The sequence below is a fragment of the Perognathus longimembris genome, chromosome 2, assembly GCF_023159225.1.
Source record: "Perognathus longimembris pacificus isolate PPM17 chromosome 2, ASM2315922v1, whole genome shotgun sequence".
Taxonomy (NCBI): domain Eukaryota; kingdom Metazoa; phylum Chordata; class Mammalia; order Rodentia; family Heteromyidae; genus Perognathus; species Perognathus longimembris.
In genome coordinates, this window is record NC_063162.1 from 92,963,056 (window position 1) to 92,986,460 (window position 23,405).

A 23,405-nucleotide genomic window follows, 5' to 3' on the forward strand; every position below is an offset into this window, starting at 1 on the left:
ATAAGAATTTCTCAGGTTTGGCTGGGAATATGGCCTAGTGGCAAGAGTGCTTGCCTCATATACATGAAGCCGTGGGTTCAATTCCCCAGCACCACATATATAGAAAACGGCCAGAAGTGGCGCTGTGGCTCAAGTGGCAGAGTGCCTTGAGCAAAAAAAAAAAAGCCAGAGACAGTTCTCAGGCTCTGAGTCCAAGCCCCAGGACTGGCAAAAAAAAAAAAAAAAAAAAAAAAGAATTTCTCTGGTTTGCCTGCCCATTTAGCTTGGAACCATGATCCTCAGATCTGAGTTTCTTGGGAAGCTAGCAGGACCACAGCCAGCTTACTTTACAAACTAAAAATAAATAAATAAATGAATAGAATAGAATAATTCAAAACCTTTTGATTCCTTTGTAAGAATAGTTTAAAACATGAACATCTGTTGCCAGTTGACAAACACATGCATACATGTATACACATGTGCATGCACAGTATCCTTAACTTAATCAGGAACTTCCCTCTCTATGTCCTATCCTGGAAGGCCTTCAGAAGCAACTGTCCTTATGATGGCAGTGCTTTCTTTTGGGATCCTTCTTCAAAGACTTTCCTGAAGCTGAGGCAGTGTAAATGTTTTCCTAAAGATGTTCATGGTGGTTTGTTTGGTTTCATTTTTTTCATCATATGTTTGCTTTTGCATCATGAGCATTGCTTTCTACTATTGAAAGCTTTTTAGTGTTGGAGTCCATGTTCTCAGAATTTTGGAGGAGGTGCTCAATTGAGGTCAGGAAAACCTTCTGCTGAGTCTTTAACTTTTTGGTCTTTTATAGCTTTATTTCCTCCCCAGACCTGAGGACCAAACTCAGGGCCTTGCACTTGCCAGGCAAGTGCTCTTCTACTAAGCTAAATCCCAACCTCAATCTTTAACTTTTCTTAAGCCCCCTTCTTTGGTAATTTTCTTTTCTCTCTCCTGTTCCTTAGCTAATATTAAGTAGGCAACTGGAAATTTTCAGGACCTTTATAACTTTATAGGATCACTGTAGTAAATTTGGTCCATTGTTACTGAAATGTGATGCAGTGAATGACTGTGTATACTTATGCCTGGAATTATATTTTTTAAGGGCCTCCCACTGCTGGCACTGGTGGCTCATTCCTGTAACCCTAGCTCCTTAGGAAACTGAGATCTGAGGATTGTGGTACGAAGCCAATCCAGAAGTCCTTAAGACTCTTTATGTCAAGTTAACCAGCAAAATGTCTGTAGAGGAGCTGTGACTCACTTGGTAGAATGAACTGGTAGAAAAAAAGCCAAGAAAGAGCTTCAAGCCCTAAGATCAAGCGCCAGTACTGGCAAAAACAGTCACTACTTTTTGCTTCATGCTCCTATTGACCTTTCTAAGGAAAAGAAATACATTTCCCCTTAGTTGTTTAGGTTGTCCTTAAATAAAACCATTAAAAAATGTATTCATTTTGTAGCTAACATTCTACCGATTATGACTGAGGAATGAGAGGGAAGAATGATATCTGAGTGTCAATAAAGCACTTTGTAGTTTTTAAGTTCATAGAAATATAGTAGTTTTCTGCATTCTAAATAATGTTTGCTAATTTAAACTTTTGTGAATAGTGTTTTGCTAATGCTATATTCTCAAGAAATTAGTGTCTTTAGGATTATAAAGAGATGTTACAATGAGTATTCAATTTGAAATGAACTGGAAAGATCTTAAATCAAGAAACTACTGAATAAAACACTATGATTTCTTTTAAGTGCTTAGAAGAAATGAAACGCGAAGCTAGGACTATTAAGATTGATAGAAGATTAACAGGTGCCAATATAATTGATGAACCTCTCCAGCAAGTAAGTTACAACATGTTGTAAAATTTGAATCGTGTACATTCTGTGCTAGGGTCCACTGTATTTCTTTGGAGAATAATAAGATATATACACTTAGTTGTTTATATAATATACTGAAATTTTATAATTACATATGAATTTTTTACCTGAAGATTCTGTCTTATTTAGAATCTGTTGTAAGGTAACTACTATGAAAGTCTTTGGTTAAATCTGCATTTGGAAATTGTTTGGCTGACATTTGAGAATGTTTTTAAATAATTTTATCTTTTTTGTTGTTGTTGGTTGCGGGGCTTGAACTCAGGACCTGGGCTCTGCCCCCGAGCCTCTTTGTGCTTAAGACTAGCACCCTACCACTTGAGCCACAGCACCACTTCTAGTTTTTGAGTAGTTAATTGGAAATAAGGGTCTCATGGGGACTTTTCTGCCTGGGCTGGCTTTGAACTGGGATTCTCAGATCTCAGCCTCCTGAGTAGTTAGGATTACGGGTGTGAGCCACCTGTGCCCATCTTAATTTTATCATTAGAAAGTGTTAAACTATTAATTGTTGATGATAAATAAGATCAGAAGGTTTCAGAAACCATTCTAGAAACTTTTCTATTTTATGATTTTTAAAAAAGATATCAAAATTGGGCGACAAAGGGTAAAAGGCGAACCAATGCAGCAGGAATACTTACAAAACTATATGCCGAAATCCAACTGTTGAAGTCATGGGGTGGCGGGTGGGGTGAGAGTTGGTAAGGGGGGAAAGTAGGGAAAAAATGAGGTAGGAGGTAACAAGTTTGATAAGAAATGTACTCTGCCTAATGTGTGAAACTGTAACCCCTTTGTATGTCACTTTGAGAATAACCCCCCCCCCCAAATTACCTGGTTTGATTAAAATATGCTCAAAGTTAGAATTAGGTTAAACATTCCCCTCCCATATTTTTTTATCACTTTGATTATTTGAGCATTATAAATATTTTCTACTTTAAAATTTTACCATTTTATTTTTAAAACAAACACACATTTATCTATTTATTTATTTTTGGCCAGTCCTGGGCCTTGGACTCAGGGCCTGAGCACTGTCCCTGGCCTCTTCCCGCTCAAGGCCAGCACTCTGCCACCTGAGCCACAGCGTCCCTTCTGGCCGTTTTCCATATATGTGGTGCTGGGGAATCGAACGGAGAGCTTCATGTGTAGGAGGCAAGCACTCTTGCCACTAGGCTATATTCCCAGCCCCTATTTTATTTGCTATAAATGTATATACTTTGATTTGCATTATTTGCTGCTTATGTACTAACAGTACTATTGGCTGTATCAAAGGCATTAGTAGAATTAAGTGAATAATTATATTATTGTAATTATACAGCAGAGGATCTGATGCAATAATCTTATTAAGACCTTTTTTTTCTTTTAAGAATTGGTATTTATCTACATTGTTTTGGTTCTCATTTCACCACATTGATTTACATTTCTTATATCACTGAAATTTTTTTCCTGCGAACTCTATCCTTACCTGAACTTGGGTGGAGTTTGTCCATAGATAATATTTTATAGTGTTTGGGTAGTAAACAAATTGGGATACCAGAGTAATTTAAAAACTTTAAAGCTTTTTAAATGATGGTAGTTTCATAATAATGGTAGGAATTTAAGATATAGAGTAAAGAAACACTGACAGATAATCATCTTTATTTTTAATTTTCTGTTGTTACTTTAAAAATTCTAAAATGTTAAATTTTCCCCCAATATACTTTGTTATAGGTTATCCAGTTTTCCTTGAGGGATTATGTCCAGTATTGGTATTATACACTAAGTGATGATGAATCTTTTCTTCTTGAAATTAGGCAGACTCTTCAAAATGCCCTTATTCAGTTTGCTACTAGGTAAGCTCACTACATTGTTTTTATTCAGAAAAGTTGTGATGTTCTAATAGGAAACTTTTAAATGACATGGGGCTACCAAAGGTAACTAGAACAATAGACAATTAATGTGAGATAACTCCCAGATTATTAAACTTGAAGGTTTTATGGGATATTCTTTTAGGCTTTGCTCTGGTTGTGTGTGTGTGTGTGTGTGTGTGTGTGTGTGTGTGTGTGTAATTTTGAGGGAAACATTTTGGGAAGAAATGGACATGATTTCAAATCTCCTAGATTTGAACTTTATTACTTATTAAGCTCTGTGAGCTGGAATGGACAAAACACACAAATTCTTTGAGTTCAGGGATACTAACTCGTATCTCCAAATCAGGTTGTTAGGGCTAAATGACATCGCATGTTAGAGAGTACTTTATTAAGGGGATAGCATTAGTATCTGTTATACCAAAAGCAATTTGGTGATGAAAATTCCTTAAATATCCTTGAGTTTCCCTTTTCTCTGGACCTTGAATGTGAGTTAAACTGTTTTAGGCTGTTTTAATAATTGAATCATCAATAATACATGTATTTTTCCCCCTTTAAGGAAGATGTTATATAAGTCCATAAACCCTACACTAGGTGGCAGAAGATCCTTAGTATAATTCTATTGCTTCCATTAAGTTGTGTGTATGCTACGATAAAAGTTCTGTGGGTCGGCAGATCAGAGAGAAAGGAAAAAGAAAAAATAGGTGGGAGGGAACAAAGAAGAATGTAGGTATGCAAGTTCTGAGAGAATGTATTCATTATTAGCTCTGGAATAAAGAGGAGATACTGAATCGTAGTAAAACTTGTTTATACTGATATGTATATGATATGTAAACATTGATGAATGAAGAATGGAATAGAAGGGAGATGGGAAACAAGTGGGTGTGAGAGATCTAGGAGTAGGATAATGATGAGGAAGGTGCTATTAGAGATAGAAATAGGACAGGCAACATTTATATTCAGAAATGTGCTTTATGGTTTTTCTTTGCCTTTGTGTACTAAAGTTTTATTGCTTCTTTCCAGTTAACTTCTTAGCTTTTTCTTGAAACCATTTTGTCAAATATATAGCTACAGAGCTTTATTGTAAATTGTATTTTTCTAGGATAGTGCTGATTGAATCACATTTTATAATATAAGAAATATGCTCATTTTTAAATTGAAAAAAAAAGTGTTTTGTTTTTTTTTTTTGCCAGTCCTGTGGCTTGAACTCAGGGCCTGAGCACTGTCCCTGGCTTCTTTTTGCCCAAGGCTAGCATCGTTACCACTTGAGCCACAGCACCACTTCTGGCTTTTTCTATATATGTGGTGCTGAGGAATTGAACCCAGGGCTTCATGTATATGAGGCAAGCCCTCTACTACTAGGCCATATTCCCAGCCCATGACTCCTCTTTTATTTATTTTTTTCTCTCTCTGTCTCTCTCCCTCTCTGTCCTTGGCTTGAACTCAGGGCCTGGACACTGTCCCTGAACTTCTTTTGCTCAAAGTTAGTACTCTGCCCCTTGAGTCACAGCTCCACTTTGGCTTTTTCTCTTTATGTGATATGGAAGCATTGAAGCCAGGGCTTCATGCCTGCTAGGCAAGTTCTCTACCACTAAGCCACATCCCTGGCCCAAGGAAAAAAATCTTTAAATAATAAAATGCAAATGTTGGATAAGTTCTGTTGTGCAATACCCAGTGTGATTTTACTAGAATAGGTATCATATGGGAGAATATTTTAAACAAAGTAAACAAGAAGATTTCATTTGACATTATTCAAGGATAATTGATAATTAGAGCTTCAGTAGAAAACTATGTATTGAATATAATTGAAGGAAGTAAGGCTATTACAGAATTGAATGTTATTTTAAAAATTCACATTCTACTTACGTATCATTTGCTATAATTTTAGAAAGCAGTTAACTATCATAATCTTTTAATTTTCTTAAGGTAAATATTATTAGAAAATTTAGTGTATATTCTCTATGTTTATAAACAAGAATGAATATATTTTTCTTCCTCATTTACATAAGATCTTTTGATTTGACATCTCTTACGTTTTTATGTAATCATTAGAAGAAAGTCAAAGTGAAGGAAAATAATTATGTTGAAAGTAGAGATTGAATGTTGTTTTTTCTATTTCATCTTTGTCAAATGTGTCTGTTGTAAGTAGAAATGAATGGTTATGAGTGTGTGTGTGTGTGTGTGTGTGTGTGTGTGAGAGAGAGAGAGAGAGAGTATTGGGGTTTGAACTCAGGGCCTCACATTCCCCTGACTTTTTAGCTTAAGGCTGGTTTACTACCTCTTGAGCCACAACTCAGCTCCTAGCTTTTTTTCTTGTTAAGAGCAGTATCTCAAAGACTTTTCTGCCTAGTCTATCTTTGACCCACCAACTTCAGATCTCAGCTTCCAGAGTAGCTAGGATTATAGGCATGAGCCACCAGCATCCAAGTCAATTTCACTCATTTTAAATGTTATTACCTACTGTAATGTCTTGAAATGGGTGTTACTGGAATGTTTTCTGAAATTGGTAAATTCAATTTTTAAAAAAAATTAGTGAATTAAATAAATAGTATTGGACCATTAAACACAACAGATTTGAAATGAAGCACTATAGTTTTTCTTCTAAATTTGTTAGAACCTTTTGTGGATTAAATTATCTTAGTGACCTAATAGTAAGTGGATTCTGTTTTTACAAAAATTTCAAGTATAAATGACTGAGTAAATTTACATAAAATTATGAATTTATTTTATATATAAGAGGAAGGAAGTAACACTATGACTCAGAGTGGTAGAACACTAGTCTTGAGTCTTTACATACTTTTCCTGCCTGGGCTGGCTTCAAATCATCATCCTGAGACCTGAGGCTCCTGAATAGCTAGGACTATAGACTGTAGGCACTGACACCTGTGTTTAAGTGCTAGCATTATAAATTGAAATTAGGCTGATAGCAGGGATATTTGGTTCAGAGCTTGGGTTCTGTATGTAAAGAATGTACAGAATTCAGAATGGATGGGGAAGAAACTGAGAAATGGCTAAAATACAAACAAAACGTTCTGGGGGCTGGGAATGTGGCCTAGAATGTGTTAGAGTGCTTGTCTAGCATGCATGAAGTCCTGGGTTTGATTCCTCATTACTACATACATAGAAAATGCTGGAAGTGGCACTATGGCTCAAGTGGTAGAGTGCTAGCCTTGAGCAAAAAGAAGCCATGGACAGTCCTTAGGCCCTAGGTTCAAGCCTCATGACTGGCAAAACAACAACAACAACAAAAAAAACCAACATAACATTCTGATCCCTTATTTATTTTTATTTCTGTGCTTAGTTAAATATATGTTGTACTAGTGGTCAAACTTATTTCAGAATCAACTGGGAAACTCTTAAGAATTTAATAGTACTTTAAAGCTTTGGCATACAAATATACTTTGGGTCTAGTGAAGTGGAATCTAAGATGTAAAATAAATAAATGAACATAATGAAATTAATGAACATGATAAATTAATGAACATAATGAGCATAAGCAAGTTTGTAGTTTCTGTGCTAATCATTCTGTCATTAAAATCACCTTATTTTTTTTTTATAAAGAATGCACATAATGCTTTTATAATGTGTTTTCTGTAAGGTCAAAAGAAATAGATTGGCAACCTTATTTTACCACACGCATTGTAGATGATTTTGGAACACACCTGCGAGTATTCAGAAAGGCTCAACAGAAAGTAACAGAGAAAGATGATCAAGTTAAAGGTAATATTCTCACTCTGTTCGAGACTTAGGATTTTAAAAATATGTTGTATCAGTGTGTGTTATGAATTGTTTCTCTCTTTTTCCAGGTACAGCTGAAGATCTTGTAGATACTTTCTTTGAAGTTGAAGTTGAAATGGAGAAGGAAGTTTGCCGTGACCTAGTGTGCACTTCTCCCAAAGATGAAGAAGGTTTTCTTTTTAATATAGCTCTTTTGAGCTCTTTTGTTAAAGACAAAATAGCAGAATAGATCTAAAGTGAAACTATTCTTACACAAGACAGACAGCATAATGAAGACACTATTCACTTTTTTTTCTTTTTTTTATTTGTTTATTAATTGAACACAAATTTTTTTACAAGGTGTTGTGCAAAAAGGGTACAGTTACATAGTAGGGCAGTGTGTACATTTCTTGTGATATCTTACGTCCTGTTTTTCTATCCCTTCTCTAGGTCAGATAGACATATATACAGTATACAATGTATCAAGAACATATACAGTATTCACAGACTTGGTCGACACTATTCACTTTTAACTCTTAAAGTTTCTACATTTTTAAAAATACACAGAATGAGGGACGAGGTAACAAACAGTACAAGAAATGTATCCAGTGCCTAATGTATGAAACTGTAACCTCTCTGTACATCAGTTTGATAATAAAAATTTGAAAAAAATACACAAACAAAACACTTTATAATTAAGCAGTTATATCACAAACTATTCTTTTCCCCTTGAATTTATTACTTTTGCTTCAAGAGTCTACCTAAGAGAATGATTAAATACTTTTAAATATATAGATTTCAATGGACATGGACTTGTCTTTCCTTTGTGGGAAGTTAGCAAATTTCAGTTGAGGCTCTTCAGTGCTTTGTTGTTGTTGTTGTTGTTGTTGTTGTTGTTTTGTCTGTCCTGGGTCTTGAACTCAGGGTCTGGGCACTGTCCTTGCGCTGCTTTTTTTCTGCTCAAGGCTACTGCTGTACCACTTAGCTCCACTTCCAGCCTTTTCTGTGATTCATTGGAAATTAGAGTCTCATGGACTTTCCTACCCAGGCTGGCTTCAAACCATGATCCTCAGATCTCAGCCTCCTGAGTAGCTAGTATTACAGATGTGAGCCACTCGTGCCTGGCTAGAAACTCTTCAGTTTTATTTTATATCTTACCTAATTTTGAAAATGTGCTAAACTTTCCTTTTTATCATTCTATTCGTATTCCTGTTTTCCCCTCTTTTAAATTTTATTATAAAATTTAGTTGCTTTGTTGTTGTTATCTGTGCCTATAAGTGAAACTTGAACTCCCGGTCTTCTTATTGTCACTATTCAGCTTACTTTATGGCTAGCAAGCTCTATCAATTGAGCCATACTTATAGACCAGCATTTTGCATGTTTTCTTTCCTGGCTGGCTTCAAATCAGTAGGTCTCAGCTTCCAGTTTAGTTAGGATTACAGTGTAAGCCACTAGTGCCTGCTTAAAATTTAACTTTTATTTGCCTCTCTTTTCACTATTATTAAATGATAGTTAAAATTGGAGACGTGGATATATTGATGTTATGTTGTACTATTATGCTGTTGTGTATAGTATACACAACACAACTTCTAGTAGGCTAGAAGAAAGGTATTCTTCATTTTTTACTTCTTGCAGAGGTAACAGATTTTTTTATTGAAAAAGATATAGTTTTCAATGTTAAAATAACTTCTAAGTATGCAAAAGTAATTAATACATGGTAAATATAGAAAGTAAATGGAATATCTACCTGTGTTTTGGAGAAAAATGTAGTCAGAATTTGTCCTTATTCAAACACTGGTTAAAACTTATGAGAATTAAAAAATATTAGTAATTTGATTAGTGAATAATAGGTACTTAGAAAACTGAAATAATTTTTATTGAATGTGCTAATTACTAAAGTGATAAGCCATGTAACCAGGGAATAAATTGTTTCTAACATTTTTATGTCTTCTATTAGGAGTAAGTGAATACTCAATTTTCTCAAGTTTTTAGAGCTACTTTTTCTATTTTTAGGATTCCTAAGGGATTTGTGTGAGGTCTTATTATATTTACTGCTACCTCCTGGAGATTTCCAGAACAAGATCATGCGCTACTTTGTCAGGGTAAGTGTAAGCTTATTCTAGATAATGCCTATATTAAAAGTAATAGATAATTCTCACAGTTTTCAGCCTTAAGACCCTGAGGAACTCTTAAAAATTTTGTAGACCTCAAAGAGTTTTTCCTTCTGTGGATTCTCTTTGTAATATGTATGTATTATAAGCTAAATGAAAAAGAAAAAGTAAGGCACAAGAGTATATCAGCACGTATTCTATTAGTTGATAGATCATGGTATCATGCCATCATGTTCCTTTTGAAAAAAGCCTTACTATGTGCTTGTGAGGGAAATATGGTTTGACTCAGTTACTTGATCCTGAGAAGACCCTTTTTCTGATCTCTCAGAGATTCCTGGCTAATTATTATTTAAGAACCATCTGATTTAATTTAAGTGCTTGGTTTTTTTGGTTATAACAAAGGTATACTCGTAACAATTTCATCACTACTAGAGATTTAGCCAAATTAAGCTAGATAAAAGTAACATCTCAGACAGAAACTTCAAACTAAAAACTAGGCAGCCAAGATTGTGTTTTTTGTAACTGGAATAGAAGTAAGTTTGATAAAAGCAGTAATCTTGAATTCATTCTTTCTCTGTTCTTTTAGAATACAATTGTGTGTGTGTAAATGTAAAAGATTTGGCTGCTTGTTATGGTTGAGAAATGCTAGCTGTTTGAGACTTTATTCTGGTTGAATGGATAAAATGAAAATAAATTTTCCTAATAAAGAAGGCTTGTCATTTTCTTAGTCTTTCTTTCTATAGTGGATACCAATTCCCAAAGCTTGCTTTTCTGCATGTTATCTTACTGTTCAAACAGTCCCACACAATTTTCTAACATCTACATATCTTGAATCAGTGTTTTCATTCTGTTAATGGCAGTTAAATGAAGTAAGTAGAAATTGCTACACTTTGATGGGAACCCTGTTATTAACTACAGTCATTATCAAAGGTGGTAATACCTGGTATGTCCGTCTCCCGCTAGGTTCACATCTACTATATGCTTGGCTTCTTCTGCTTCTACTAAACTTTTAGCTATTTAAGTTCTTCCATAAGCATTCCTCTTGCTTATTCATTCTTGTGGCTTTAAACCCTATCCAAATGCTAATGAGTTTCAAGTTTATAACCCTAGTCTAAACTTTCCTTCTGAACACTAGGCTATTCTGATTAGTAGTCTCCTTGAAATTACTACTTGAAATTTTAACTTTTAAATGTCCAAAATTGAAACCATATTGTCTGTATAACTTTTCTGTCTTTTCTGCATCTTTGTGAATAATGTGACCATAGAGTCACATTTTCAAAGTCTGAGTCCTTCCAGAGACTTAGGAAGCCCTGTGTGACAGGACTTTTAGCTTTCTAGCCTTTAAGAACACCGTGTAAGCTGGGTGTCCATGTAAGGTGGATGTTAGTGGCTCATGCCAGTAATCCTAGCTTCTTAGGAGAGTGAGATCTGAGGATTGTGATTTGAAGCCATCCCAGGCAGCAAAGTCCATAAGACTCTTGTCTCCAATAAACTACTCAGAAAAAGCTGGAAGCAGTGCTGTTGCTCTAGTGGTAGAATGCCAGCCTTGAACACAAAGAGCCTCAGGGACAGTGCCCAGGCCCTATTGTTCAAGCCCCAGGAGCTGCCAAAACAAAAGAGAGAGAGAGAGAGAGAGAGAATGCCATAGAGTGTCAGATTAATCTAGAGCTGCATAATAGTTAAAGTGATAGAAGAAAATTTTATTTCAGGAACAGTTCCAATGAAGGAAATGAGACTTCAGTATCGAACTACACTTGATTTGGAATACAATAACAAATACAGGTTTATATTTAAGGGACAGGGTGAGTGTAGGTATGTGTAGGAGGTATATTGAGGAGAGACTACTAAAAGAACTTTAATCCTAATCTTCTGAAAAGTAGGCCAGAGTGATGAGATTTTAAGAGTGGGGATGAATAACTTGATCACATAGAGGCTGTGATAGTTCTGGCTAGACAAAATTCATGCTAACATGTGTCATGCAGTGGTTCCAAGGTTGAGACCTAAGTGGGAGGAGGCTTTAGAGGGGTTCTAAACTTTGGTCAAGGATACAGTCTTTGTATGTAGCCACTATTAAAGCCACCCTAATTTTCTTCCAACTCACTATAGAACTGTCTTATGCTTTACCTTTAGCTCAGAATGTTTCTTCTGATTTTTATGATGAAATAGTCTCTTATTGTACTAACATCATTTCCTCAGATTCCTTCCTTATCTCTAAATCATAAACTCCTTTGTACGTTCATATTTCTGTGAATACCACCCACTTGTTTTCTTTCATAGCATTTGCAGTATTTTAAAGTGAAAATTTGGTTCTTGTGTTTACTTACTTGATAACTTTCTTTAAAACATTACATATTCCTTCAGGGCAGGGATTATGTGAACAATCATTATATACCTAGTAGCTAACATAATTCCTGACTCATAGCAAATACTTACTGCTTGTGATGCAGATGTTACTGCAACTCTTGAAGGATTATTCTGACTCAAGATCATTGAATGAAGAACTGCCTTGTTACATGAACTGTTTAAAATAAGTAACAGAAAAAGGAGCAATGTTTTAAGTCTATTTCAGTGAGGAAAGTTGGGGAGGACTACATTCAGTGGATCAGTTTTTGTTTTCAGTTGATACTTCTTGTTTTTTGTAATTTTATTGTCAAAGTGATATACAGAGGGGTTACCGTTGCATATGTATGGTAGTGAGTATATTACTTGTTAGACTTGTTACCCCCTTCCTCACTTTTCTCCCACTTCCCCCAATACAGTTCCAACATATTGTTTTGTGAGTATTGCAATTGCATTGCTTCTCCTTTTATCTTTTGTCTAACCATTTTGTTGTTCCGCTTCCCTTCCCTAACTCAGATAAACATATATACAATACCCAGGGTACCAAAATCAAATACAGTAACAACAAGGGTATAAACCAGAGGAAAGAAAAAAACTTATTAAAAATAACAACAACAGTAAAAAACCTCTTATTTCCATATCTTGGATTTCATTTTGCTTAGCATCATCTTATATGATCTTGTGATCTTCTGCTAGGACTATCAGATATTTACCAATTATTACCAATGAGGGGAAACCATGGAATCTGTTTCTTTGGGTCTGGCTCACTTCACTTAGTATGAGTTTTGCCAAGTCTTTCCATTTCCTTATGAATGGGGCAATGCCATTCTTTCCGATAGAAGCATAGAATTCCATTGTGTGTGTGTGTGTGTGTGTGTGTGTCTGTGTGTCTGTGTGTATGTCTCACATTCTCTTGATCTGTTCATCTACTGAGGGTCATCTGTGTTGGTTCCATATTTTAGCTATAGTAAATAATGCGGCATTGAACATGGTTGTGCTGGTAGTTTTAGTATGGCCTTGTGATCCTTTGGGTAAATGCCTAGAAGTTGGTTGCTGGGTTCTTGATCAGTTTTCTTTTGTCAGTAATTAAGTACAAGTTTTCTCAAAAGACATTTTTGCTTAGATGAAGTTACAGAGAGAAGAGCTCTTATGGGGGTTACTTGTATAGATTGTGTAAGTCATTGAGGTAATTGCTATTTAATCTCTTGTATTGCTGTTGCTAGGAGTTATTCCTTTAAAAAGTTATAGCTTTGATGAGTTTATTTCAGGCACATATATTGATAACTGGTGCCATCTTCTAGAAGTTGGTATCTTAAACTAAGAATTAAATGGAAATGGTACTTACTGTGGAGTAAAAATTTAAAAAAAGAGTTCACTAGGATCTGTCCAGAAATTGTAGGTAAATTAATAGTCCTCCTCTAACCAGACCTTTTTCTGAGTCAGATTTGTAGATCAAAGTTCAGCCCGATTCACTAATTATACTAACACAAAATTCTTTCCAATGAGTTTTTTCATTTTGAAATTTTGAAAAACAGATTTTGAATGGGTGAATTTTTTTCTTTCAATGTACAATTTAAAATTTGAACATGTGTAGCCAGAGACATAATTTGCAGAAAGAAATTTGGTAGAATAATGTACTTTGAATAAGTTAGAGACAAAAGTTAATCTAGTAAAAGGCAATACTTGGTTAATTTTTTAATGTATCTAGAAGTATTCCTGAAAATTATTGCGTTTAAAGTACTACTAATTTTAATGACTGTTGAATTGATATTTAATTCATTGCTAATATTTAATGCATTTTTGAAATATTGTTTCACTATCATACAGTCTGTGAACTGATGTAAGAAAATTGTCCAAGTAAATTAGAGACCTGGTAAAGTGTCATGTATTGATTTTGTACTTAGAAAAGTATTAACTTTATGATTGTTTAGCCTCTCCAGAATGCTTGAGAAATATTTTATAAATTTAGATATAAATTTAATAAACTAGATTTAGATATTCATTAAAATTAGATTTTAATTAAATATTAGTACCACATGAGAACAATCAGTTTTAAATTCTTAGTTTATTTCTACCTATGTAGCAAATGTCTGCCATGACCTTGAAATTAGAGATGTAGTAATTATTTTTGAATATGGAAAAGTATGGACACAGCTATTGAGCTATTGTAATCCTCTGCTAGGACTAGCTGTGTCCATATGAACACATAAGATGATGCCAAGTAAAATGAATTCCAAGTTATGGAAACAAGTGGTTTATCGTTGTTGTTATTTTCAACATACTGTGTGAAATTATACCCTTTTTCTTTTGTCTTTTTTTCATGTGGTTTTACCCTTGATATCACTGTAACTGATTTTAATACCCTACATATTGTATATACATGTATTGGAATTAGGGAAGGGAAAGGGAAAACCAGAATAGAGAGACAGAAGCTAAAAAGACAGACCAATGCAACAGCAATACTTATAAAACCAAATAATGTAAAACAACTGTACATTTCTTTGGTGTGAGAGAGATGGGAGGGAGAAAAGAGGGAGAAGCTAACGTATGAAACACTGTAACCCCTCTGTAACAATAAATAAATTTAACAATAAATAAATGAAAAAAATAGAAAAGTAAATAATCAGTTTTAAAGTAAATAGTTTCAGTTTTAAATTCTTAGTTTTTAAAATTTCTGCTCATTTATCACATGATCCAATGGCCTTGAGATTAGAGAGATAATAAATATTTTTGAAGGTAGGTCCATAAATTGATCACTTATAATTCTATTCATATGCAATCTGTTTTTTATATGTAGCGTTTTAGTAGGGAAAATGTCTAGACAGTGGTAGTGTGCTAGAGAAAAACGTACAATAACGTTGAAAAATAATAAGTGATAAATGCTAGAAATGCAAACCAGAAGTATATTTTAGGCTTGTCTTAGTGAAAAATAGTTCTGATGATCTGATAATGGCTTATCTCTTCAGTAAGACCTTACAGGAAGGGCAAACATCTATTAGAATGGAATGATATCACTAAATTAAAAAAATAAAAAGGGCTACATTTTAAAGAGCTGTAAGGAGATTATTTTAAACATATCTATTAGGAAAAGAAATAGAAGAGATTTATATGCTGCTTACCCAGGTTGAACCAATATTGATATTTTACTGTAGCTATCTTATTTCTTCCCTTGAAGTAATCATGATTATAAAATTTGTATAGCCTTTTCTTTTTCTTTGTTTTTATACTTGAATGTAGATGTAAATCCACATTTGAAGATTAATGTTTAATGATTTACCTTTTTTAAAATAGACAAGTATTTTTCAGTGGAGATGTGTCCAAGTTGATGTATTATAGCTTTATCTCATTTAACAGATATAGTAGCTTTTTATAAGATTGCACTGGTTATCATATTTTAATTTCATATATATCATATCCATGTCATGTAACATCATTGTTAGGATGTTATGGATTTGGGAAATATGTTGGATTAAATTTGTCTTTTGTACAATTTAGGAAATCCTTGCACGAGGAATTCTTCTTCCATTAATAAATCAACTCAGTGATCCTGATTATATTAATCAATATGTTATATGGATGGTAAGTAGTTTCCTTTTAAAGTTCCAACTTGTTTATGAAAGTATGTTTAATGTAAAAGTTCACTTTGGTGATCAGAGCTGTTAAGCAGCAATTTACACACACACACATACACACACACACAAAACTACATCCATATTTCTTCCTATATTTCCAATATGTCTTTCTAATGAATATACTATCTAAGTTCTCAGGAAGTTCATTATCTTCCTTCTTGTTTGGGTACTGGCTATATTTAAATGTAGGGTATTTTACTTCGTATGTACACAGATAATGTGTTTTTTAACAGCTACTACAGGTTGTATGTCCCTGAACTGAAATGCTAAGAACCCAGAAGTATTCGGATGTTTGAATATTTCCACATATATAGTGAGATATTATTTGGGAGATAAGATCCCATCTAGGCATGAAATTGATGTATGTTTCATAAGTACCTGTTGACATAACTTGAAGGCAATTTTGTATTTTATTGTGCTCATATTTTGACTGTGACCTTTGACATGAAGATAGATGTAGAATTTTCATGTTGTTCCAATGCTCAAAAGTTTGGGGTTTTGGATATTTGGTTAGGGATTCCCAACCTGTGTTTTATTTCAAATGTATCTCTAGCTCTGATTTATTTCAGTAACACATAATTCACACTTTACATTCTATATTTAGGAAAATAAGGACAATAGAATACTAGTCAGGATGATTTATTTCTCGATCTTTTATTGTTAGTGTCTATGAGCAGGTAACTCATAGTTGTTTTCCTTTTATCACACATATCAAAGAATTTGTAATTACTCAGTTTACTAGCACAATTTGTTTTTCATTTTGGATTATTTAGGTTGTCTTCAAACAGAGTCAAATGAGAGTTTTAAATGTACTATCTGACCTTTAGGATATTTTGTAGACCTTTGAATCTAGATGTTTGAAATCTAGATTTTCTTCTTCAATTTCTCTCTCTCTCTCCTTCCTTCCTTCCTTCCTTCCTTCCTTCCTTCCTTCCTTCCTTCCTTCCTTCCTTCCTTCCTTCCTTCCTTCCCTCCTTCCTCTCCTTCCTTTCTCTCCTTCCTTCTTCTCCTTCCTTCCTCTCCTTCCTTCCTTCCTTCCTTCCTTCCTTCCTTCCTTCCTTCCTTCCTTCCTTCCTTCCTCCCTTCCTTCCTCCCTTCCTTCCTCCCTTCCTTCCTCCCCTTCCTTCCTCCCCTTCCTTCCTTCCTTCCTTCCTTCCTTCCTTCCTTCCTTCCTTCCTTCCTTCCTTCCTTCCTTCCTTCCTTCCCTCCTTCCTCTCCTTCCTTTCTCTCCTTCCTTTCTCTCCTTCCTTCCTTCCTTCCTTCCTTCCTTCCTTCCTTCCTTCCTTCCTTCCTTCCTTCCTTCCTTCCTCCCTCTCCTTCCTTTCTCCCCTTCCTTCCTTCCTTCCTTCCTTCCTTCCTTCCTTCCTTCCTTCCTTCCTTCCTTCCTTCCTTCCTTCCTTCCTTCCTCTCCTTCCTCTCCTTCCTTTCTCTCCTTCCTTCCTTCTTTCCTTCCTTCCTTCCTTCCTTCCTTCCTTCCTTCCTTCCTTCCTTCCTTCCTTCCTTCCTTCCTCTCCTTCCTTCCTTCCTTCCTTCCTCTTCTTCCTTCCTCTCCTTCCTTCCTCTCCTTCCTCTCCTCCCTTCCTCCCTTCCTCCCTTCCTTCCTCTCCTTCCTTCCTTCCTTCCTTCCTTCCTTCCTTCCTTCCTTCCTTCCTTCCTTCCTCCCTCCCTCCCTCCCACCCTTCCTTTCTTCTTTCCTTCCGCCTTCCTGCTTTCCAAGTCTGCTGTTCCTAGGAAAGGATGACTTGATAACACTTTAATTTCCAAAGACATATTATCAAAGTAATTGCAATAGCAATTAGCGTTTCTTATCAGAGATTCTAGGTTACCTATAGGCAAAACTTGTCTTATTATTTTTGTATTTCTGATTACTTTTGTATTTCTATAGTTTTTCTGGAAGTGATAGCACTTGATTCTTCCTTTCATTTGCCAACTTTGTTTTACTTACTTTCAGTAAGTCCATTTCTTCCCTCAGAGGCAACCCTCTCTATTCTCTTATTATCACAAGTTAGTTTTGTTTATTAATGACCTTCATGTAAGTGGAATCATGTAGTGTCTGGCATGTTTCACCTAATATAACAGCTTTAAAAATTTTCCATATCTTTTTTCAGTGCAAAAAGTGTTCATTTAGAATATATTATCAATTGTTTACCTAATCTTTCATTGAAGTATATTTGAGCTTTCATATTTTAATTAGTGTGGGATAAATGTGTCTTAAATGCAAATTTTATAGTTTTTTTCCTATGGATATGTTTCTTTTTGTTTTGAGTAAGTCATTAGGAGTAAAGTTATTGTAGGGTAGATGTATGTTTAAATTTATAACATTGCTAATGGGAGTGATATTAGCAAGATGTTGCAATTAAGAAACCTCAGATCACATTCCTCCACAGATAAACAACAATAATATATGGTCCAGAAATCTATGAGAGCACCAGAAGGCAGTTATGAAGTGTTGGTTCCCCAGACAGTCTTGAAACCAAACCAAACATAGCTGCATTGAAACTAGTAAGAGAAGTTACTTTATTTCAGTTGTGTCTGCTCATTTCACTAAGGTGGCTCCCACCATTGGAAGGGAAACTCCCAACTTGTAGCTTGTCTGCTCTGGCTTTTCAGAGGTATGTCTAAAGGACTGGTTTCTTTCTCTTCTGATTAGGACTACTGATGGGAACCAAGCATACTTTGGATGCCTGGAACCACTGAGGGTTTACTAGCTTGTGGTAGTGTCAGAGAACCTGAAATTCCTCAGACAGAAGCTGATAAAACTCATTGAGTTTGCTCAGTTCTTGCCTTCTGACAAGAAAGGGAAAGACAAGTATCACTTTGTTTTAATACTTTGGGTCTTTATGGCGGGGGTTCCTTTGGTAGTGATTTCTATGTTATTTGAATTGGGAAACTGTTGTATCTACTTTCAATGTCTGAGTGCTACCAAGAACACCAGAATTCAGCAGTTATTTTTTCAATGTCAGAGAATTTACTTCTATAGACAAGACATGTGGAAGAGCAAGAATAATAAGCTCCTACAAAATAAACTCAATGAGAAATTTTACACATAGAATCCCAGAAAAGGTACAATCCTATAAAAGGCTGGAGATGTGGCCAGATTTAGCCAGGCTGATTAATGAAGATCTTTGTCTGAGAGTAACAGCTTTGCAAAGTCTAGAAGAGTTGGCTGTTTGTTCAGGTATAAAAATTACAATAAAATGGAAGGTGGACCCAACAGGCCAAATATAGACATATACTCAAAGCTAGTTAAGGGCAAACCTTTGTGAGATCCCACCTCAACCAACAAGCCAGGTATGGTTCACATCTGTGAAGATGTAACAGTCTGGGGCTGGTCATGGGCATGTATGCGGAGACTAATATAAAGCAGGGGGAGTTTGAGAGTAAAAGGTTGGAGTAGGGATGGGGGGGGCAAGAGAGAGAGGGACAGAGAGAAAGAGAGGGAGAGAACATGAACTTAAGAGGCCCTGAGTTTAAAACCTGGTACCCTTACCAGAAACAAACAAACAAAATAGAAAAGGAAATTAAAAAGAAGAAAAAAAAAAAAAAAGAGGGAGGGAGAGAATGAAGGAAGTAGTGAGCCAATATCTAGAAACCAACCTGTGGAAACAGCCAAGAATGAAAAACAATCACCTTAAACTCAAGAGACAGATAAGTGTAATCAAGAGAATGATTCATGAGTAAAGATGAGAATATCAAAGAATTAAGAGTATAAGAGAATCAAAATTCTGGAACTGAAAGAATATAATTAAAATTTTACTAAGTCATGACTAAGAATAAATCAGTGAACTTTTTGCCTTTGTGAAATTATTTAACAATAGCAGAAAAGAATATAAAAATTAAGTGAAGAAATACGGCTATAAAAATTAAAGTTTAAGAAACATACAAAATATCCTAATGTAAAAAATGTATTATTGGAATCCCAGAATGACTTATGTGTAAAATGTACAGGCAGTTGTGCTTCTAGACTTACATTCCTCACATCTAAGGAAGGAAATGGACATTCAAATTCAAGGATTTAAAGAACTTTTTATCTAGGATAAAGCTAAAGAAGTCAAAGACAGAATTTTGAAAGCAATAAGGAAAAAATAAATCTCTTTAATAAGACTGTCAGCCGGGGTGACTGGGGATATAGCCTAGTGGCAAGAGCGCTTGTCTCGTATACATGAAGCCCTGGGTTCGATTCCCCAGCACCACATATACAGAAAATGGCCAGAAGTGGAGCTGTGACTCAAGTGGCAGAGTGCTAGCCTTGAGCAAAAAGAAGCCAGGGACAGTGCTCAGGCCCTGAGTCCAAGGCCCAGGACTGGCAAAAAAAAAAAAAAAGACTGTCAGCAGATAAAACATGAAGAAAACATACAAGGAAATAGTGTTCTACATTTGGCCAATTTCCTGACTTGATACCCCAAACTGGTGCAACACATGCCAAAGTAGACAGTAGGAAGAGTCTAAAAAGATGTCTGCAATGTTAAATGTAACGAGTGAAAAGGAAATTGACCTATGGAATTGGAGAAAGTATTTGTGAATCGTATAACCTGCTATGGATCCAGCACATGTAAAGAGCTAGAAGTTGAACAAGGGTGTGAAAAAAGCCATCCGTTTTTAAAGTGGCCCTTTCTTGAAGAGACTTTTCATAATTAATTTCTTTGCTATCTTAAAAAAAACTATGTTTAGGTCTAATTTTGGAAACTCATGCTCTTTGCTGTTGATCTCCTATACAAATACTGTACTTGCTTAATTATGTTAGCTTTATAGCTATAGCCTCCTCTTTAGGCCAATTTTTTGTATCCCCAGCCTTTATGACTTCCTTGCTATCTTCTATCTAGATTGCGTGCTTCTGTACTTTATAACATGCTGTGTGTTCTACTAACTTTATTTACTGTGTTTTATCCACCAAAAGTACCACATTGAGCCACAACTCAAAAGTGCTACAGCCTTCAGCACTAGCTTTCAGTAAAAGAGCTCATGGACAGCACCCAGGCCCCAAGTTCAAGCCCCATGATTGACAAAACAAACAAAAAAAAACCCAAACCAAAACAACAAAAAAACACAGAAAAGAACCATGAACATAGCCTTTTCTTTTTGTTATAAAAACTGAGTATGTTATGAAAAAAAATTACTCAGGATTCATGTTTTTTCCCTTAAGAAATGATCTGTATCGCACCCATTTTTTCAAACTTTATTTTCAGATTCGTGATTCTAATTGCAACTATGAGGCCTTTATGAACATTATTAAATTGAGTGACAATATTGGAGAGCTGGAAGCAGTCAGAGATAAGGCAGCAGAAGAATTACAGTATCTTAGATCTTTAGATACAGCTGGTGATGGTAAGTGATTTGTTTAAGTGAATGTTTCTTCTTAAAACATTGTTATATCTTTAAAGTTTGATTTACCTAAATTCCATTTTAAGCTATTAGTGTTTTCTCCTTAAGTAAATATTACTATTATACTAACACATTTAGAGCCAAGCACATTGTTTTCTGAGTGAATCTAAAAAAGTCATTATTGCAGTTCTACCTGCAGCACAATTAACTTTTAATTTTTAATGGTTTAAATAATATTACAATATAGCTTCGGATTATTTCTTTAATTTTTGGATTAAGTTGATTATTTTGTTAAATTCAGTAAGTATGTGGTTATTTTACAAATTCCACTACTTTCTAGCTCATAATCAATTTGTTTGTTTTTAGATATCAATACTATCAAAAATCAGATAAATAGTTTATTATTTGTAAAGAAGGTATGTGACTCAAGGATACAGAGGTTGCAGTCAGGAAAAGTAAGTATATGTACTTTTGGATTAATGATTTTTTTTTTTGTAAAGAGTGACTGAAGTGTGTATGGCAAAACATAATACAAAAACTAATAAATGGATAAATGGAATAATACACATCGTAGCACTCCACAATAGGACTTTAGAGAAAGTTTTCTCTTATACAATTTTAGTGATAAATGTTTGTCAAAGCAAATTAGAGGTCAGTTAGAACACCTGGTTGAGTTTTTCCCCTTTGTAATTCTGAGTTTCACAGGAGTTCATTTAAGTTGTGAAAAGTAAGACATACTTGAAGAGGTTTGAATTGAAATTTATAGCTATGTTATTTAACTTCAATCTTAGAAGACCTTTTATCCTTCCTATTACAAATAAGACTATAGTGAAGACTCTTGCCTTACCTGTGGAGCGGTTGCTGGACAGGACACAGAAGTGGTAGCAATTTGAAGAAGTGAGACTCATATAGTATAACTCAGGTGCTGGCACTGATTTAAGTCTGTTGTCAGTTATTTTTCAGCATTTCTATGAAGGAAATGTGACTGAGATATATTCGTTTACTGCTTTGTCTTCCCTTTTTTCAAGTTTCCCTCCATCTCCTTTGTTTATGTACTATTTATGCTTAATTTGTATTGGTCCCTTCTAACACAACTTGTCTAATTTACAGTATATATACCTAACCTTTTTTAAAATAGAAATTTGAGAGATAGGAACTTAGGGATCGCAGCTAGTGAAATATTATTTGCAGAAACATGGGTTTTAATGGAAAGGGAGCAAAATTGAAAACATTCCCTCTGGTTGGTCAGCTTTGTGACCACAGGCAAGCTTTCTCACATTTATTTCCTTATTTATTAAATAAGATTGGTACTATCTGTCTGATAGTATATATGTACCACTTGATTGAGATGATATGTAAAATTTAACCACAGTGCTAGATGGAAAATGCAGTCTGGAGTTACATTTTTCTGGTTGTATGAGTTTGAAAAGTGGTATGTACATCACACACATACACACAGTAATTTCTCTGTTTACATAGTTTTAAAAGAAATAAAGTTTCTTATAATCACAGAGAATTTACTCTATTAGAAGCAAGATTGCCCTTTAAAATGCAGTCGATAGACTTTTGTCAAAAGTTGAAAATATTACAGTTTACTCTGGATATATTAAACTTTTCAAACATTCTCTTACCCCCCTCTGTTTTCTGGAGTTTATTTTCATTTGGAATATGTAAAGAGAGAGAGAATGTAAGAAACTACAATGATTTAGATTTATTTTGTATTAAACAAATTAATGTTTATCATTCTGATAACTTTGTTGAATGTCTCTTAAAATAAGTTTACTAACCAGAGAATTTATTGGGAAAAACACATGATTGAGAAAGTAAAAATTTCCTTATCCTAATAGTGATTGAATAAAATATTACTCTTATCTGTAGGAAATAAATACTGTGAAACTGGCAGCAAACTTTGGGAAGCTTTGCACAGTCCCCTTGGACAGCATTCTTGTAGACAATGTTGCACTACAATTTTTTATGGGTAAGTAAAAATTTTATTTAAATAATGTACTTGCTTTACATATGGAGCTGTAACTTCACTCTGTACTTTACTCTGTACTTCACTTTGACAATAAAGAAGAAAAAAATACTTCTAACCTTCTTTTGGCAATTGTGCTGGCTAAAGTTTGAAAGTGAATTATTCTAAGTATACAGTTAAGTGCATCATTAATTTGCAAACACTACATATCTCTAGAACCTTTTGTGTCTTGTAAAATTGAAATTCTATACATATTCAAGTGATTTCTTTACTTTATATAGTTAGTTGTCCTTAGGTTTTTGTCCATGCTGTTGTAACCTTTTTTAATGGGAAGTAGTTTCAGTTCCCCTTTGTCTACACACACACACACACACTTTGCTCATTCATTCGTTTCAGTTCCCCTTTGTCTACACACACACACACACACACACACACACACACACACACACACACACACACACACACACACACACTTTGCTCATCTGTTCATCCATCAAGGGAATCTTGAAGTTGCTTATGTGTTTTAGGCAGTTTGAATATTGTTGTAAATATAGATAGCTTTTTGAAATTCTACTTTCAGTTCTTTTTGTTTGATGTTCAGAAGTGG

At 34.7% G+C, this 23,405-nt stretch overlaps 1 protein-coding gene across 5 annotated transcripts in view; it reads left to right on the forward strand.

The window, feature by feature from the left end:
- The window catches only part of Snx13 (sorting nexin 13), a 119,154-nt gene that overhangs the window by 40,738 nt on the left and 55,011 nt on the right, over positions 1-23,405 (forward strand). For 3 of the 5 annotated variants that reach the window (XM_048339734.1, XM_048339735.1, XM_048339737.1), the window contains 9 exons: positions 1,738-1,827; positions 3,565-3,686; positions 7,300-7,421; positions 7,508-7,609; positions 9,432-9,520; positions 15,365-15,448; positions 20,688-20,826; positions 21,190-21,278; positions 22,702-22,801. In XM_048339734.1, coding sequence (XP_048195691.1) covers positions 1,738-1,827; positions 3,565-3,686; positions 7,300-7,421; positions 7,508-7,609; positions 9,432-9,520; positions 15,365-15,448; positions 20,688-20,826; positions 21,190-21,278; positions 22,702-22,801 — 937 coding nt within the window. The remainder of the gene's footprint in view (positions 1-1,737; positions 1,828-3,564; positions 3,687-7,299; positions 7,422-7,507; positions 7,610-9,431; positions 9,521-15,364; positions 15,449-20,687; positions 20,827-21,189; positions 21,279-22,701; positions 22,802-23,405) is intronic. The other 2 variants (XM_048339739.1, XM_048339738.1) reach the window with 1 other exon arrangement.